The sequence below is a fragment of the Enhydra lutris genome, unplaced genomic scaffold, assembly GCF_002288905.1.
Source record: "Enhydra lutris kenyoni isolate GAN:26980312 unplaced genomic scaffold, ASM228890v2 scaffoldscaffold68, whole genome shotgun sequence".
Taxonomy (NCBI): domain Eukaryota; kingdom Metazoa; phylum Chordata; class Mammalia; order Carnivora; family Mustelidae; genus Enhydra; species Enhydra lutris.
This window is the reverse complement of record NW_019154152.1, coordinates 8,387,395-8,405,065: the sequence shown is the minus strand read 5'-3', so window position 1 is coordinate 8,405,065 and position 17,671 is coordinate 8,387,395. Positions and strand designations below refer to the sequence as shown.

Here is a 17,671-nt window from a genome sequence, read left to right as displayed (position 1 = left end):
TCAGAAAAAGAAAGATTCTTATAACTCACTTGGAAGTTTGCTAACGAAAAGAATTTCAACCATCTTAATGTTCACTATTTCATACATTCTCTTTGGTCTAAGAATGTATTAATGCTTAGTTAGAAAGGGCTTAAGGGACTTAGTATGGAAAATTTATGTAAACATAAATATATATAATGTCAATATATACTATATGTAAAATATAAATATGTATATATATCTTCATGGTAAAGAGCCAAGAATCCTGGCTTCAAGATTTATAATCAATGATACCACACTAATATCAGTTCTTTATCTATAATACAATAATACTTACCCTTATTTTTTAATATAATAAATAACCTTTCATGTGGTGATTAAGATAATTGAGATGATTTGTGCAAAAATATTCTAATATTAACTAATGCATTGTAAGCAGTCAATACACATTTGCCTAAACTTCATTTCAGAGAGACAACAGAGTTGACATCAAAGTTGAAGAGTAACATACCTTCTAACAGGTCATCATGCATGATTACAACTGTACTAGACTCACTCTGGCATCATTTGTACTGAATGAAGCACCTGGACTAGCAAGTGCACATGTCTGGATCTCTCTCCCATTTTGTTTCATGTACATTGTTACTATACTGGGGAACTATGGGTTCTCTATCTGATTCATCTGGAGGAGGCCCTATACCAGCCCATGTATTATTTCTTGGACTTACTCTTCTTCACTGACATTGTTCAGTGTGTAAGTATTGTACCTCAAATGCTGTGTATGTTCTGGTTTGATCTCAAAGAGACCAGCTTCAATGTTCACCTAGTCCAGATGTGCTTTCTCCACACTGTCACAGGGATGGAATCTGGGGTGCTCATATTCATGGCCCTGGATCACTATGTGGCCATCTATTATCTTCTACACTATGCCACTGTCCTCACCAATTCTGTCATTGCCAAGGCTTGTTTTCTCACCTTCCTTCCAGGTGTGATATTCATCATTCCTTTTACATTACTCACCAAACATCTGCACTATTACAAGGAATATAATTTCCCACATCTACTGTGGGTTGTCCTGTGGCAATATCAAGGTCAAGGCCATCAAGGTCTGATGGTTGTCCTTCTGACTGGGGGCTTTGAACCCTGTGCCTCACACTCTCTTACACCATGATTCTCTGGGCAGTGGTCAGGCTCTTCTCAGCAGAGGCTTGGCAAAAGGCCTTTAGCACTTAAACTGCCTCTGCTATAGTCATCACTAATATCCTAGTCTTCACTTTTTTCACCCACCATTTTGGGTACAATCCCTCCCAGCTTTCACATTTTTGTGGCTAACCTACACCTGCTTCTGCCACCTACCCTGAATCCTATTGTCTATGGGATAAAGACTAAACAAATACAAGAAGGGAAGCTCAAACTTTTCCTTAAAAAAAGGCCACCAAAGGAAGAGATAAAAATAAATCCCAACATAATGAGAGGAAAATGTTTTTGTAGATGAAGACGGCTTTCATACCAGACAGACAGTGGATATGTGATTTGACAATGACTAGCCAATCTTCTTCTTTTTTAAAAAATTGATTTGTAGGTTTTATTTATTTGAGAGAGAGGGCACAAGTAGGGGGATGGGCAGGAGGAAAGGGAGAAGCCGGGTACCCACTTAGCAGGGAGCCCAATGTGGGGCTGGATCCCAGGACCCTGGGATCATGACCTGAGCCTAAGGCAGACATTAACCAACTGAGCCACCCAGGTACCTGACTGATCTTCTTCTTAGTGGATCATTCCCATACTTTTCTAAGATCTTGTATATCAACTTGAAAACTTTTCTTTAAAAAGGACCCACAAACCAATTTAGTTAAATCTAATAAAACTATTTCTAATGCCTTTGTGTTATTTGTATGGTACTGAATTTGGTGCCATTTGAGAGTAATATGTAAGACAGAGTTTTGTCCCTGAAGAATTTCCCAGCTAGTAGATAAAACTGAAAAAAGAGACCATACCAGTTACTCAAAAATTCTGATTATTTCTAGCAAAAGCACTGTCCCTAGAACTCCATAGATTTTTGTTAAAGTAGAAAATGTATTTTCCATCAAGGAATAAACATGCAATGCTCCCCATTCATTTATACATACCACAAACATATATTGAGCACCTACCTTCTTAGGAAATTGTAGTACAGACACTGATAAAAATGAGCATTGCTACATATGTATAAACACGGGAAATCATCATTACCTTGATTACAATGAAGTTAATTAACATATTCATCATCACCTTTAAAATTTCCTTTTACAACTTTGTGATCCAAACATCGCTTAAACCTGACAGCACTGACATACTTTCTGTCACTATAGATTTGCTCTATACAATTCTGGAATTTTATGTAAATGAAATATTACTGATATAATCTTTTTAGCCTGGCTGCTCCCCTCGCCACTTTGTGTTTCATCAAATTATTATTGTGTTAATCACACATACATTTTTCTGCTGAGTAGTATTCCATTTCATGGATATACCAAAATTTGTTTATCCATTTATCTGTTGTTGGACATTTCCTTTGTTTCCAGGTTTTGTATAATACAAATAAAGCTGCTATGGGCATTCATGTGCAAGTCTTTGATCCAAGCATATACTTTGATTTCTCTTGAGTAAAAAAGCCTAGGAGTGGAATAGTAGATATACATAAAGTTTTGCTAAGAAACTGACAAAATTATTTCTAAAATAGTTGTATTTTACATTCTCACCAGCAATGCATTAAAAGTTCTACTTGCTCCACACCCTCACACACATTTAGTATGGTCAGTCCTTTAAATTTTGGTCATTTTAGCAAGAGTCTACTGGCATCTTATTGTGTTTTTAAGTTATGCTTGCCTGATGACTGATGATTCAGAGCATGTTTACCTTGCTTATTTGTCATCTGTATATGCAGAAAATGTATGAGATAAATATTTATTGTTTTAAGATGCTAAATTCTGGAGTAACTGAACTATATTTTTACTATTTTGGAAAACACTGAAGAGCCTATTGTTAACAATATTGCATTGTATACTTAAACATTTCCTAAAAGGGTAGTGTAGATCTCGCTTTAAGTGTTGTAATTGAGGAAAACATTTACTTGGAAAACCAAGTAAAGATGGCAAGAGAAAACTTGGAAGTGATGGTTTTGTTTTTTGTTTTGTTTTTTTGTTTTTTGTTTTTGAGAGAGAGCAGAGTGAGGAGGAGGGTTGGAGGAAGAAGGAGAGAGAGAATCTTAAGCAGGCCCCAGACTCAGCATGGAGCCTGACAGCCTGACAACCTTACAACCCCTGAGATCCTGACCTGAGCCAAAATTAAGAGTCAGATGTTCAAATGACTGAGCTACCCAGGCAGCCCAGAAGTGATGGATATGTTTATGTCATTGATTGTGGTGATGGTTTCACAGGTATATATTTATTTTCAAACTCGTTGTCATATACATTAAATCTGTATGGCTTTTTTATGTCAGTCATACTTCAATTAAAAGGTTAAAAAAGAAAACAAAAACTAATTAAAAAGAAATTCTCACAGGGGAGATTATAAAGTATACTTCCTATCATTGACTTCTATTCTCCAGATCTCTTGCCAGAAAGAATGTCCAATACCAGTTTCTTGTGATTTCTTCAAGAGCCAATTTATTCATGTTTGAAAGCTACATAGCATCACATTAGATTGACATACAATAATTAAAATGTAAGTAGTTCTCAGTTGATAATCATATACATTATCGATTATCTTTATAGTAAAAATGATAAAATACGAAGTCATGAATGTTCAAGACGTTAACTTCTTGTTAAACAGAAAAATAAAAAGTTTTTGAACACAAATACATTAGCATCAAGTACAGAACTCATTAAAGAGAAGGAAAATCATGCTAGTAGCATGATTTCTTTGTTTATTAGAACAATTCTTAGAACATATCAGGTGCTAAATAAATATTTGTTGGAAGGACTGATGTATGCATGCATGGATGCATGGATGTATGGATGGACAACTGCCTATCTCTAAAATGGGAGTTCATTCACCAGCTGTGAAAGTCAAAAAGACTGAAATCAAAAGAAGTTTTAGAAGATTTTGCCTGCATGATAGATAGCACCGAAAAATTGGGATATTAAGGAAGTTAGAGATCTATCATCAGTTTAAAGATCAGTTTAAAGTAAGGTTTAACTGAATGATTCTCTTCATGCATGCATTCCAGAAATACAGTTGGCCTCTAACACATTGCCATGAACAACAGTCACTGTTAAGTGCTCAAGCTTATTGATATTGGTAGTATCCCAAGACGCAGATCAGGGTACTTGTCAGCCAGGTTATTGTCAGCAACAACAAGGCTTGGCTGCAAGTCCTTGGGTGAGGCCAGAGAAGTGTTGATTCTCATCCCCTGATACTGAGTGGCAGAAAGGGGTGAACTGTCAAGTCTCTCACGTGACCTGCTACTGAATCGTCATAATTTGGACCCCATCCCCTTAATCACTCTAGTTATTATTCCCCCAAATAATGAATCTGAGCTGGTGGAATAAAGTTATAAGCCAATCATCTAGCCCATCTTATTATCTTGGATCCCAGTCTCTTCTATCATAAGCAAGGGACTGGTGATTTAATGTCCTATAGCCCAAGGGTCAGGGTTATTTTCCTGGAGTCTGACATCTGACCCTACAAAGTATTTCATACTACTCTAGCATACATTGACAAGGAAAAATCCACACTTGTGCTACTACTCCTTTCTCCATAAGAACCTTACAATATTTTTTTTTTCCCCTAAAGGCCTGGTCAATGTGCTGTGTGGCACAATTAGTTCAGTGAGCTGTGCATCTGGTCAGTCAACTCTGTGCCTTCTGGAAATGAACCAAGTGAATGGAGATCAGAGAGCCATTTTAGAGGTAGAAACAGTCTGCTTGAAGTGGCAGTAATAGTCAAAGTTAAGGAATGGAATGGGGAGATTGGTCATCAAATATTTATGGTGACTTGTTTTCTAAGATCTGCAATTTTGTGGTGGTGAATGCCTCATTAACAAAGACAGTATTCTAAAATTGTTTCATTATTTTTTGTAATGGCTCTGAAGGGGCCTAACCACGATGTCATAGATTTGTTGACGGACAGGCTAACCTAGCATCTTGATGCGGGAGAAGGAGATGTGCTTTATTATGTAGATGAAAATACAATTGAAAAATCCAAATGCATTGAAGAGACTCCTGATGAAATTTCCTTGTATCTCCATGTCATAGCCAGTTGAAACAAACAAATGAATTCCCTGAATCTCATCCTGAGACTGAGAGGGTCACTCAGAGAGCACACCATTGCTGGGCTGCTATTTGTCTTCATTAAATGGGAACAAGGAGAGAAGTTTACTGTGTATGGTACACGTATGGTAATGTGATTTCCCATCTTCTTCCTCCCCATGTAGTTGATAATTGCAAGGGGAACCAAGTAAGTTCATTGAACTAACAGGTGAGGTTCCCTGATTCAGGAGACACATGTGATGAGATTTACCGTGTTCCCAGCTCTGGTTTATGACAAAAACACTGGGTTGTAAGGACTCTTTCTATGATTGTCAAAGGGTTTGGAGCTCATGCACTCATTGATCACTTAGCTCATGGCACACAGAGAATATTAATGAAGAATGTGAGCCATCTGGATGATGAGGGCAATGAAAATTATAAAATTATACTCCATCCCTAAGAGATTAGAATTGTCAAGAAGTTATTCCATAGATGTGACCCTGGGGGAATCATGCCAAAGATCCTCCTAGGACCCTAGAGTTATCTGATGACTTGAATGACAAATCAGAGATACTGATTTTCTAAATATATTTTTTTAAGATTTTATTTATTTATTTATTTGACGGACAGATATCACAAGCAGGCAGAGAGGCAGGCAGAGAGAGAGGAGGAAGCAGGCTCCCCGCGGAGCAGAGAGCCTGATGCGGGGCTCCATCCCAGGACCCTGGGATCATGACCTGAGCCGAAGGCAGAGGCTTCAACCCACTGAGCCACCCAGGTGCCCCGATACTGATTTTCAAACACAGACTCCAACAAGTACCAGTTTAAGCACTGCAAAGATAACTCACGACCATTAAGATATCCAAACCTTATCTAAATCTTCGACAGGTCTTGAAGCAAGAAACCACTGGAAAGGCTAATACAAAGACAAATTGTGTGTGCCTAGTGCCTACTTTCCCTGAAGAATTAAATGAACCATTTGCATTATGACATAAACACCCTGAATAAAGTCATTTCTTATAAACTACCCATTGGTGGTATTCAGAGTACATTCATCACCACCCACCAGTATTATCTTCAATGATTTCAGTGAGGACACACTCAGTATTATGGATTTAAATGGCCTGAGTTTCTGATGGCATTGGGTAGGACAAATGGAAGCCATTCCTTGGAGTAAGTGATTAGACTGATAATAAGGGGTTAATCTTTCAGATTCCTTACAGGTTGGCCCCTTGGACAGGCAGTTGGTCTCCTACAGAATACCATGAAAACTGGCTAAAGATAAGTCATAAGTTCAATTCTGGAAGAGTGTTGAGAGGTGGATCATGTTAGCAGTTCACCACATCACATATAGCAGTAAATTATTTAGTTCTCCCCCATCCCTTCCCCTCATTTAATTCTTACAGTTCTCATGGATTTCTCAGATTTCCATATTGCATTCACTAACCTATATCCACTCATATATGGGGGATTTGTAGCCTTTTTACAACATTATTCTACTGTCCTGCTTGGGTAAAACTACTCAATTGTGGTGTAGCCTAGACCCTGCAAACCCAATATATGCTGATCTGAACAAAAAGGACATATAGCTTGGACAGCATGAGAAGGAACATCTGAGCTCTCAATTCTGACTTGGTAGAATAGGGCTGCAGCTTCCAGGTCACAGTGATGTTGGATCCTAGGGGAGGAGATACTGAATCTCTATGTGTGAATCCAAAATGCAATATGTAATGGAGGACCTAAAATCCAGCTACGGCTCCAATGTCTATGAAATTCCACTAACTACACAATGCTAAAAGATTTGGCACGTGCACTGTTTAGCCACTCCCTCTAATTTGAACTAGAGTAGGATGGCTCAGAAGGCCTTAGAGCCCTCTTCCTCACTGTTATTCAGTACCACTTTTACACATCATGGTGTTAGTATTATTTTTATATTTGTTATTTCTCCAGCCTATGTTATACTTTCCTAATTATTTTACCTTGCTTCTATTATTGTAAATCAAAATCAACACCTCTGAAAAGTTTAATGTTGTTAGGCCAAAGGTAAAGCTGGGGGATAGAATCTGTGGGTCAGAGTAGAGACTAATAATGCAAGGCAACAACCGTAGATCCCAGAGTTCAGAAATAGAGTCATAGGAGAATTAACTGTCTTTTTTCGGAAAGAGGAACCCTCCAGACCCTAGGGATTAAGGGTTCTGTGGGAGATACACTGGGGTTTGGACATCTGCTGCAGCACAAGTATAAACTTTCCTTTGTAGACATGACAAGTACAATGAAGTCTGAAGGGGAGATGTTGCTGTAGTCTGATCGTAAAAGAATCATGGTCATGGCTAAGCCAAGTGGTGCTGCTCAAGGGTGGGTTCTGGGAGTCAGGCACTGGAGATAAGGGATAGGAGGTCTGAGAAATAGTTGAAACAAGAAATGCCTGAAATAGGGTTGAAACTGTGAGGAACAGAAGAACATTAGGTAGGTATTGTTTAAATATTTTTGGTAGAGGTAAAGTCTCTTACTTTGTTTCTCCTTAATTTCAGTATTTTTTTAAGTATAGATTGAACAGTGTATTTTAAAATAAAGTATATTCTTTTGTTTTTATTTTTGCTATCCAGAATTTTTAGAGTAAACTTTGATAAAAAATTTCTATAGAAAACTTGAGAAAGCCCTCAGAAATAAGACTTCCTTCATCTGTCCATCTTACCTGGGTTCTCACTGAGCTGAGGGCTTGGGGAACCTCCCAAGCAGAACCACCTCACTCCAACTTACCACACCAACCATGGACTGTAGAAAAAGGGGAAAATAAACTAAATAAGAAGAGTTCAATTTCTTTATTCCTTACAAACCTACTACCTGATATCCTAGAAAGAGAGTCACCAGCTTTCCTAAAATCCTATTTCACAGACTTATCAGAGAAGAGCATTTATCACTTTCAGTTCATGACCCACAGGCTGAAGGATCCTCCTTTCCAGATTCAAATCCAAGGGTCATCCCATGTCTCAAATGTATTTGATGTTGATGGTTGCCAGAGGGGAGAGGGATGGGGGGATGTGCAAAATGGGTGAAGGGGACTAGGAGGTACAGGTTTCCAGTTGTGGTAGGAATAAGTCACACGAATAAAAAGCACAGAACAGAGAATATAATTAATGATATTGTAATAGTGATGAAACAGGACAGGTGGTAGCTACACTTGTGATGAGTATAGAAGATGAACACTTAAAACTAATGTAACATTGTGTCAACTATACTCAAATAAAAAAAAAATTTAATGTTCATTAATTTTTCACTAAATCATCCCAATGTTGTATTCATTTATCTGCTTAGTATCACCTTGTTAGAGGGAACTTCCCTCACAATAAATTTAAATAGACACCAACTTCATTAGTATCCAATACCATGCTTTTTCTTATATCACTTATATATCTTATATCCCTTATATCTTATATCCCTTATATCTTCCCAGTATACATATTTGAATATGCACATATGTGATACCTGTACCCCCCACACTTTTTTTGTTTATTTGAATATTATCTGTCTCATCCCCCAAATAATAAATAATATAAAATCAGATTTTCTCACATTTGTTCACTACACTTAGCAGAATTGTTAATATTTTTTAATATCTGAATCAATCCATATATTAAGGGCTGGCATAAAACCTCCTTCTTGATTTCCTGTTGATCATCACCCAAAATTTACTTATTCTTTATTGGATATGGTTTGACCTTTTAAATATTTGATAATTTGTTTTATCTGCAATTTCAAAGGAACGGAGAGAGGATGTCCCCTTCAAATGATACCAAGTTCCACCCCCCTATTTCCTCCTGCTGGGAATTCCTGGCCTTGAGGAGATGCACGTCTGGATTGGGTTTCCTTTGTGTTCTGTGTATTTGATCGCCCTTGTAGGGAACATCACTATCCTGTTTGTGATCAAGAATGAACAGAGTCTTCATCAGCCTATGTTTTACTTCTTGGCTATGTTAGCCTCCATTGATCTAGGCCTGTCCTCATCCACTATCCCTAAAATGTTGGGCATATTCTGGTTTAACTTAAAGGAGATTAGCTTTGGAGGCTGTCACCCAGATGTTCTTTATTCATATATTCACTGCCATGGAAACTGTTGTGTTGGTGGCGATGGCCTTTGATCGCCATGTTGCCATCTGCAATCCTCTGAGATACAGCCTGATTCTCACAAATAGGATGATTGGTCTCATCCTTGTTGTAGTGTTTGGCATTAATTTCATTTTGGTAATCCCTCTAGTGTTTCTCATCTTGCGACTTCCCTTCTGTGGATACCATATAATCCCCCACACATACTGTGAGCACATGGGAATTGCTCGGCTGGCCTGTGCCAATATAAAGGTAAACATGATACTTGGATTAATTCTTATATCAATGGTGTTTGTTGATGTTTTGCTGATTGTTATCTCCTATGTGAGAATACTCCGAGCTGTCTTCTGCCTTCCTTCTCAGGATGCCAGACTCAAAGCGCTTCGTACATGTGGCTCCCATATCTGTGTTATCCTAGCCTTCTTCACTCCAGCTTTTTTCTCCTTCTTGACCCACTGGTTTGGCAGGAATGTTCCCGTATACATTCACATTCTCCTGGCCAATCTATATGTTGTTGTTCCACCTGCCCTCAATCCTATCATCTATGGAGTGAGAACTAAGCAGATTCGAGAAAAGGTTTCAAGTATCTTTCTGAAAAAAGACTGACATAAACTGTCTCAGAGATAACTCACTTTAGGGGAAAGAGATTATTTTTCTCAACTACAGAATCCTGTAACAGAAAAAAGATTTGGATCTTAGTATTATGTCATTCATAATTTCCCTAGCTCTCCCATCTTGAACATATAACAAGATTAATGTCAAAACAATCAGTGTGAATTTTATGGAACACCTAAAAGTTTTGGACAACTTAGTTATAAGACTTTATTACTCTCCATTATAACTTCTACAGAGCATGTATTATAGACAGAACTATGGAATGAAATGCTTTTTATTTGCAAATAGTTTTGTGTCGGACACATTACCAAATATATATATATATATATATATATATATATATATATATATACATCTACATCAAGGAATACAGGTATTTAATACTTGTGACAGATTCTTTCATTCCTTTCTTAATTGCTTAATTGTTGTTATCCATAATTTTATTGACATTTTATTATATGTTAGAAACTGATTAGTCATAGAAATATAAAAATAAAAATATACACAACATTTCAAGGTCTTATAGGAAGAAGAATTTAGAGAAATTTTCCTATGACTGACTCTGTGTGGAATATTCCCAGGCTCATTACATCTATGCAGATCTCCCAAAAACATCTTACTGTTCAAAGTGAACCAGTCTGTCCTTAATGTACTATCTGCAAAACTGTAAAACCTATAGAAATAAAAATATATTTCTGTCTCTATCTATTGGTAAAGGGGAATTTCACAGACACATCAGTATGGTAAGGAACTTAGGATACTCATGAATGAGCACCTCTAAACGAGTGCATTTCTAAACATGTCAGTTACATTCTCGAAAGTCGAATCTAATGCCATAGATAGTAATTACTTTTGGATTCACAAACTTTAGTTATTCGTTCATTATTTACTAAGTAGCTTCTCCAGTACTTTTTAAATTTGCACTTCCTCCTTGTGGCTTTTCAGATGAACCCGAGTATCCTATCCACATTTTATTTTTTTATTTTTATTTTTTTTTAGATTTTATTTTATTTTATTTGACAGATAGAGATCACAAGTAGGCAGAGAGGCAGGCAGAGAGAGAGAGAGGAGGAAGCAGGCTCCCTGCTGAGCAGAGAGCCCGATGCGGGGCTCGATCCCAGGACCCTGGGATCATGACCTGAGCCGAAGGCAGAGGCTTTAATCCACTGAGCCACCCAGGCGCCCCCTATCCACATTTTATAGCTTTTGATCAATGATATGTATTTGGCCAATGTTTACTTCGTGGTGTCTTGCCACTCATAAATTAGGTGCTTAATAATTTTTTACTTAAAAAAATTTATCTTCCAGAGAAGACATACAGATGGCCACCAGGTACATGAAAATTTGCTTAGCATAACTAATCATCAGGGAAATGAACATCAAAACTACAGTGAAGTAGGGGTGTCTGGGTGGCTCATTTGCTTGAGTCTCTGACTCTTGATTTCAGCTCAGGTCTTGATATGATGGTTCATGGGATCAGGCCCCACATCAGGCTCCATTCTCAACAGGGAGTCTGAGGATTCTCTTCCTCTACCCCTCTCCTGCTAATGCTCTCTCTTTCTCTCTCTTAAATAAATAAATAAAATATAAAAAAAAAAACCTAAAGTGAGATGTCACTTTACACTTGTTAGAATGACTATTATCAAAAAGACAAGAAATAATAAGTGTTGGTGAAGGTATGGAGAAAAGGGAATACTTTTGCTCTGTTGGTGATCATGTAACTTACTGCAGCCTCTATGAGAACAGTATGGAGTTTCCTCAAGAAAGTAAAAACGGAACTACCCTGGGATCCTGAAGGAAAGGAAAATGATAACTGGAAAAGATAGCGGCATCCCCATGTTCATTGCAACATTACTGACAATAGCCAAGATATGTAGCAACTATATGTTCATCCATCAATGAGTTGATAAAGAAAATGTAATACACACACACACGCCCGCATATGCACAGGAATACTATTTAGCCATAAAAAAGAAGAAAATCTTGTCATTTGTGGCAATACAGATGGACCTTGACAGCATCATGCTGAGTGAAATAAGTTAAAGATAGAAAGACAAATACTGTATGATCTCACTTCATGTAGAATCTGAAAAACAAACAACAAAACAAAAAGAACTCATAGATACAGAGAACAGATTGTTGGGTGCTAGAGGTGGGCGAGTGAGTAAAATGGGAGAAGGGAGCCAAAAAGTACTAACTCCAGTTATAAAATAAATGTCATGGGGATGTAATGTACAGCACAGGGACTATAGTGAATTAACACTGTATTATATATTTAAAAGGTGTTAAAAGAATAGATCTGAAAAGTTCCCATCTCAAGAAAAAAAGTATAACCACGTAATGAACTAAACTTATTGTGGGATCATTTCACAATATACTCAAACTTCAAACCATTATGTTGTTCACCTAAAATTAATAAAATGTATATGTCAATTAAATAAAAAATTTAAAACTAAAATTTAAAAATTAAATAAATTAAATAAAAATTTTAAAAGAATTAAATTAAAATTTAAAAGAAATTAAATTAAATTAAAAATTTAAAAGGTATTAAAAAATTATCAAATATAACATACATACCACTTGATGGCTTTTTATGAATGCACAGACTATATTAAGAATACCATTCTTGAAAGTTTCTAAGTCCCTTTTGGCTGGGACTAGTTACCCTTCCCCAAGCTCAAAGTACCCCTCTTAAGAGCTTTTCTGTTTCTTGGGTTTAGGAAATTCCCTTTTGGGACACTCCCTAACCCAATATTCTGCATTAATGGTCTTGTACAGATGTCCAAAGAGCTTCAGGGATAATGCCTATAATTTCTCAAGGCCTTTTGAATGGTCTCTATTCTAACATGATGGCCAGAAAAGTAGATTGCTCTGCTGGGTGGTGCAGTATTTATTTCATGGGATTGCTAAAGGCTAGTATACCAGAAAGGGTTGGCATGATGACTTAGAGTGGTTCAAATTGTATAAGTCGTCAGAGGCCCCATAGAAAGTATTTGTGGAGTACCTACACACCTTGTGGACAGCCCAGAACCTAGGTAACTACTCCTCAGATAAAAACACATGGCACACCAACAACTCAAAAGAAGACTTCATGACCCTACAAATGAATAACTTCCAGAGTTCATCATTTTTTATATCTAGTACTACAGATTGGATAGTTTATGGCTGTAACATTAATTAGCATTAATATTAATTAAACGTGAGATATATATCCTGTGTAATGGCTTACTTCACTCAAAATTATGTCTGTGAGATTAATCCATGTGATTGAATTTAACTGTAGCTTGTTACTTTTTTTGTTGCACAGTATTCTCCTTTATAAATGTACCAAATTTAATTATTTATTGTGGATGGACATTGGAGTTTCATCTCATTTTTTTTACTATTTTGAATAAAGTTATTATTATTTCTCTATATGTTGTTTAAGAGACATTTGCCATCATAATAATTCCTCTGTATGATTGCTGAGTGATTGGGAGGATTTTTTTAAATCTTTATTAGAAAGCCCCAACAGTTTTCCAAAATTGTATGTATAATTTTACATTTTGACCAGTTTCGTAGAAGCCAATTGCTTCATATCTTCATCAGCACTATTGGTTTTGTGTGTGTTGGTGTAGGGGTGGGTATGTATGTTTATGTTTATTTGTTGCCATTATTTGTCAGCATCATGTAATGCTATTGTGATATGGGTTTAATATGCGTTACCTTACCACTAATGATGTAAAAACTATAGCTATTGGCCATTTGGATGTTCTTTTTAGTGGAACACCATTATTTAATTTAAAACCTGTGCCCATTTCTTTAGAATTGTGTTGTCTTCACCTAAGGAAGTTGTAAATGTTCTTTTTATAGTCTGTGTATAAATCCTTTCACAGATATATATCTTTCAAATATCTGCTTCCACTATGTGAATTGACTTTCCACTCTTTACATGGTGTTTTTTGAGGAATACAAGTTTTCATGCACAATGAAATCAAATTTATTAACATTTTACATTAAAGCTATTGCTCTTTGTGTCCTGTTGAAGAAATCTTTGTTGACCTTAGTCACATGAAGATATTATTTCATGTTACCTCCAATACTCTTCAATATTCTTTTTAGTCAATATTTTTTATTTAAATTCTAGAGAGTTAACATGCAGCATAATATTAGTTTCAGGTGTAAAATATAGTGATACAACATTTCCATACAATATCCAATGCTCATCACCAAGTTCACTCCTTTTAAAAATAAGTATACATATTTCTTATTTTGATGAAGTTCCTTACAGTCATAGTAGGGACTTTGTAGGTCAGGTGATCAATGGGTCTCCAAAATCATCCTGTAGTTATTTCCCCAGTTACAGAATGAATAATTGGAATAGATATACTCAGCAACCGGCAGAATCCCTCTTGCTCCATGAAGTCTGTCTTTGTTCTATGCAAGCCTTCAACTGATTGTGTAAGGCCCACACATATTATGGAGGCCCCAGTTTTTGCTATGTAACCACTAAGATTTAAAAACAAAAAACAAAAAGCAAAACACAAAAAAAAATTCCTCTCATTAACCTTCTGTGTTGGCTTAGGTGAAACAAAGGTGTCTTTTCACATTTTTAGTGGCTGACAACGAAGATAAATTTCATTCTGCACAATTGAGAAAAGGTCCTAAGAGTTGTGCCTGAATTTTTTTAGATCTTTCTGTGTTTACTTGTTCTATTTCTTGTTCCTGTTTTATTTTACCTTGAATTTACTTAAAGCCTAAAATGAGTATATCTTGAGGAACCCCATGAATCCTTTCAAATACTTTTAACTCTATGTAGTTGCTGTAGTTGCTATTTCAAAACTTATAAAAATGGAGTATACAATGATGTCAATGGTGGGTTTTTTTTTTAATTAACATATAATGTATTATTAGCTCCAGGAGTACAGGTCTGTTGAACTTCCAGGTTTGCACATCTATCGTGTTTTATTGATTATTTTTCCCTGTGGTTACACGATTAAGGAAGTCAACTGGGCCACAGGAGAAATAAAATTGGTGTTTGATTTTTTTTTTAAAGATTTTATTTATTTATTTGACAGACAGAGATCACAGGTAGGCAGAGAGGCAGGCAGAGAGGGGAAGGGAAGCAGGCTCCCTGCTGAGCAGAGAGCCCGATGCGGGGCTCGATCCCAGGACCCTGAGATCATGACCCGAGCCCAAGGCAGAGGCTTTAACCCGTTGAGCCACCCAGGCGCCCCGGTGTTTGATTTTTTTAATTGTTGCTCCTGGAACTCATATACTATGACTTATCTGGTCAGTACCATTACAGCTATGACAGTTCTTCGCAGCTTAGCACTCCTTTACCATAATCAGTCAATTCTGTAAAGAGACTAATTAATAGTACTTGAAAAAAAATAGTACTAGAGTTGCACTAAGACTTTATTCTTGGATCCAGATTTTAATATGAGTTCCAGAAATAAGTGATCCATATTTATTTAACAGTAATGTTCATAGTCTAGGAACAATATCTACTATGTCAATTTATCTCTAATTTGATACTGCACATAAAAGTGTTTAAGATCATATACTGGAAAGCATTTACTCTATAAAAGCTTAACAACACTTACCCCTTTTATGGATGAAAAAGAAAAAGATTTGAAGACTCTTTCCAAATCAAGTGTTTGGAGTCAAACTTCCTTAAAAAGGAAGATTGTCACTGCCCGCTCTCGGATCTGCTTAGTTCTCACTCCATAAATAATGGGGTTAAGAGCAGGGGGGATGATCACATATAAATTAGCCAGGAATATGTGGATATAACGTGGAATATTGTGTCCAAATCGGTGAGTCATAAAGGAGAAAAATACTGGAGTGAAAAAAGCTAAGATGACACATCCATGGAAACCACAGGTATCAAGCGCTTTGAGCCTGGCCTCCCAGGATGGGAGTCTGAAGACAGCATGTAGAATCTTCACATAGGAGATAGCAATCAAAACAACATCCAAAAGTATCATAGAGATGAGGATTAATCCAAATAATATATTGACCTTTATGCTGACACAGGCCAGGCGGGCAATTCCCATGTGCTCACAGTAGGTATGGGGTATAATATTATGTCCACAGAATGAAAGCCTTAGAAGGAGAAACACAAGTGGAAATACTAAAGCAAAATTTTTCAACATTCCTACTCCAGCAATAATACAAATAGTTCTGTTGGTGAGGATTGTGTTGTATCGAAGAGGGTAGCAAATGGCAATATAGCGATCAAAAGCCATAGCTACAAGCATGAATGTTTCAAAGCCTGTGAACAAGTGTATGAAGAACATCTGAGTTAAGCATCCCCCAAAGTCAATCTCACTAAACCCAAACCAGAAAATGCTCAGCATTTTGGGAATGGTGGCAGTGGAGAGGCCCAGGTCAGTGAGAGCCAACATGGCCAATAAGTAAAACATGGGTTGATGAAGGCTGTGCTCAGTCTGGATCACAAAGAGGATGATGACATTCCCCAGGAGGGCAATCAGATACACTGTAGCAAAAGGGACACCAAGCCAGAACTGCATATTTTCCAGTCCTGGGATTCCCAAAAGCAGGAAGGATGAGGGGTGAATACATGAGGTATTGGCTGGAGACATGCTAGCAAAGGCTTCTAATGGTCAAACTCTCCTCCTTTGAAGGAATCTTTAATACTATATAAGGCTTCCCAGTGTCACCAATACTGCTTATACTGAATAAGAACAAAAAAGATGTAATTACTATATTCCTTCTAGGAATATAGAAGAAAGATCATGTTTTTCCTCATACATCTTTTCTTCTCTTTTACTTTCATTGATACATACATATGATGAGTGAAGGAGAATATTCCTTAAGAAATGTTAATGGATATTCACATATTAAATGAGATCATCTAAATTAATTTTAGTAAGAACACTAATTAAGCCAGTTGATATAAGATCCTATTTTAGACTCTTTTAAAAATATTTAATTATAGATGGGAGAAGATATACATATTGATATACCACTGATAAAAGACTATAATCTGTGAGTACAGGCAATATTGTAGATTTCAGAAGCATCTTTTAAGATCACTTGTTTAAAAACAAAAAGCAAAAACATAACCGTAAATACAGAAAACAAACTGATGGTTGCTAGAGGGCAGAGGTATGGGAGAATGGACAAAATGGATGAAGGGTAATAGGGAATACAGCTTTCCAGTTATGGAGTGAATAACTCACAGGGATAAAAGTTACAGCATAGGGAATAAAGTCAATGGTGCTATAATTGTGTTGTATGGTGACAGATGGTAAGTATGAGATAATGAATCAGTTTGTCAAATCACTATGTTGTATACCTGAAATTAATGTAGCATTGCGTATCAACTATAATTCCATAAAATAATAATAATATAATAATAATAATAAAAGTTAAAGATCATTTGCTTAACTAGAAATATGAGTCCAGTATATTCCTCTGTGCATTCCCACTTACAACCAAAGGACTTTTATTTCTGCTACTTAATATGGCCTTTCTTCTTCAACTTCTTTGTAAATAACTTTCAGCAAAATCTAAGCACATTTTTTGCTTTTTCTAAATTTGTGTTACTTTTGTATCAAGGGATGAAGACATTTGCTTCATTCTTCAAAACAAAGACCTTGCTTTATGAGGCCACAGAGTTCACAAAATTCAATGTAACATAATTAATCTTAGATATAAAACCACCATTTTTTGAAAGATTGACTGAGGCTTACAGCACTGACTGAACCATTCAGGCTCCCCATTTATGTCCCCTAATC

General features: G+C 36.5%; 2 protein-coding genes and 1 pseudogene across 2 annotated transcripts; 2 read left to right on the top strand and 1 right to left on the bottom strand.

Annotated features, from left to right (window-relative positions):
* The first annotated feature begins 506 nt into the window (after window positions 1-506).
* On the top strand, window positions 507-4,898 carry LOC111159283 (annotated as a pseudogene).
* Window positions 4,899-8,939: 4,041 nt separating this feature from the next.
* LOC111159489 (olfactory receptor 52E4-like) lies at window positions 8,940-9,917 on the top strand. Its single transcript, XM_022522006.1, is given in 3 exon segments — window positions 8,940-9,012; window positions 9,015-9,276; window positions 9,278-9,917. Coding segments are annotated over 3 exon segments (933 nt in total). The 5' UTR covers window positions 8,940-8,981.
* A 5,654-nt stretch (window positions 9,918-15,571) lies between these two features.
* LOC111159497 (olfactory receptor 52E8-like) lies at window positions 15,572-16,513 on the bottom strand. Its single transcript, XM_022522016.1, has one exon. The coding sequence runs from the start codon at window positions 16,511-16,513 to the stop codon at window positions 15,572-15,574; it is 942 nt and encodes a 313-aa protein (XP_022377724.1).
* Between the last annotated feature and the right edge of the window lie 1,158 nt (window positions 16,514-17,671).

Bases quoted from the DNA above. Each gene is read 5' to 3' on its own strand.
- LOC111159497 (XM_022522016.1), bottom strand. From the start codon at position 16,513: ATGTCTCCAGCCAATACCTCATGTATTCACCCCTCATCCTTCCTGCTT.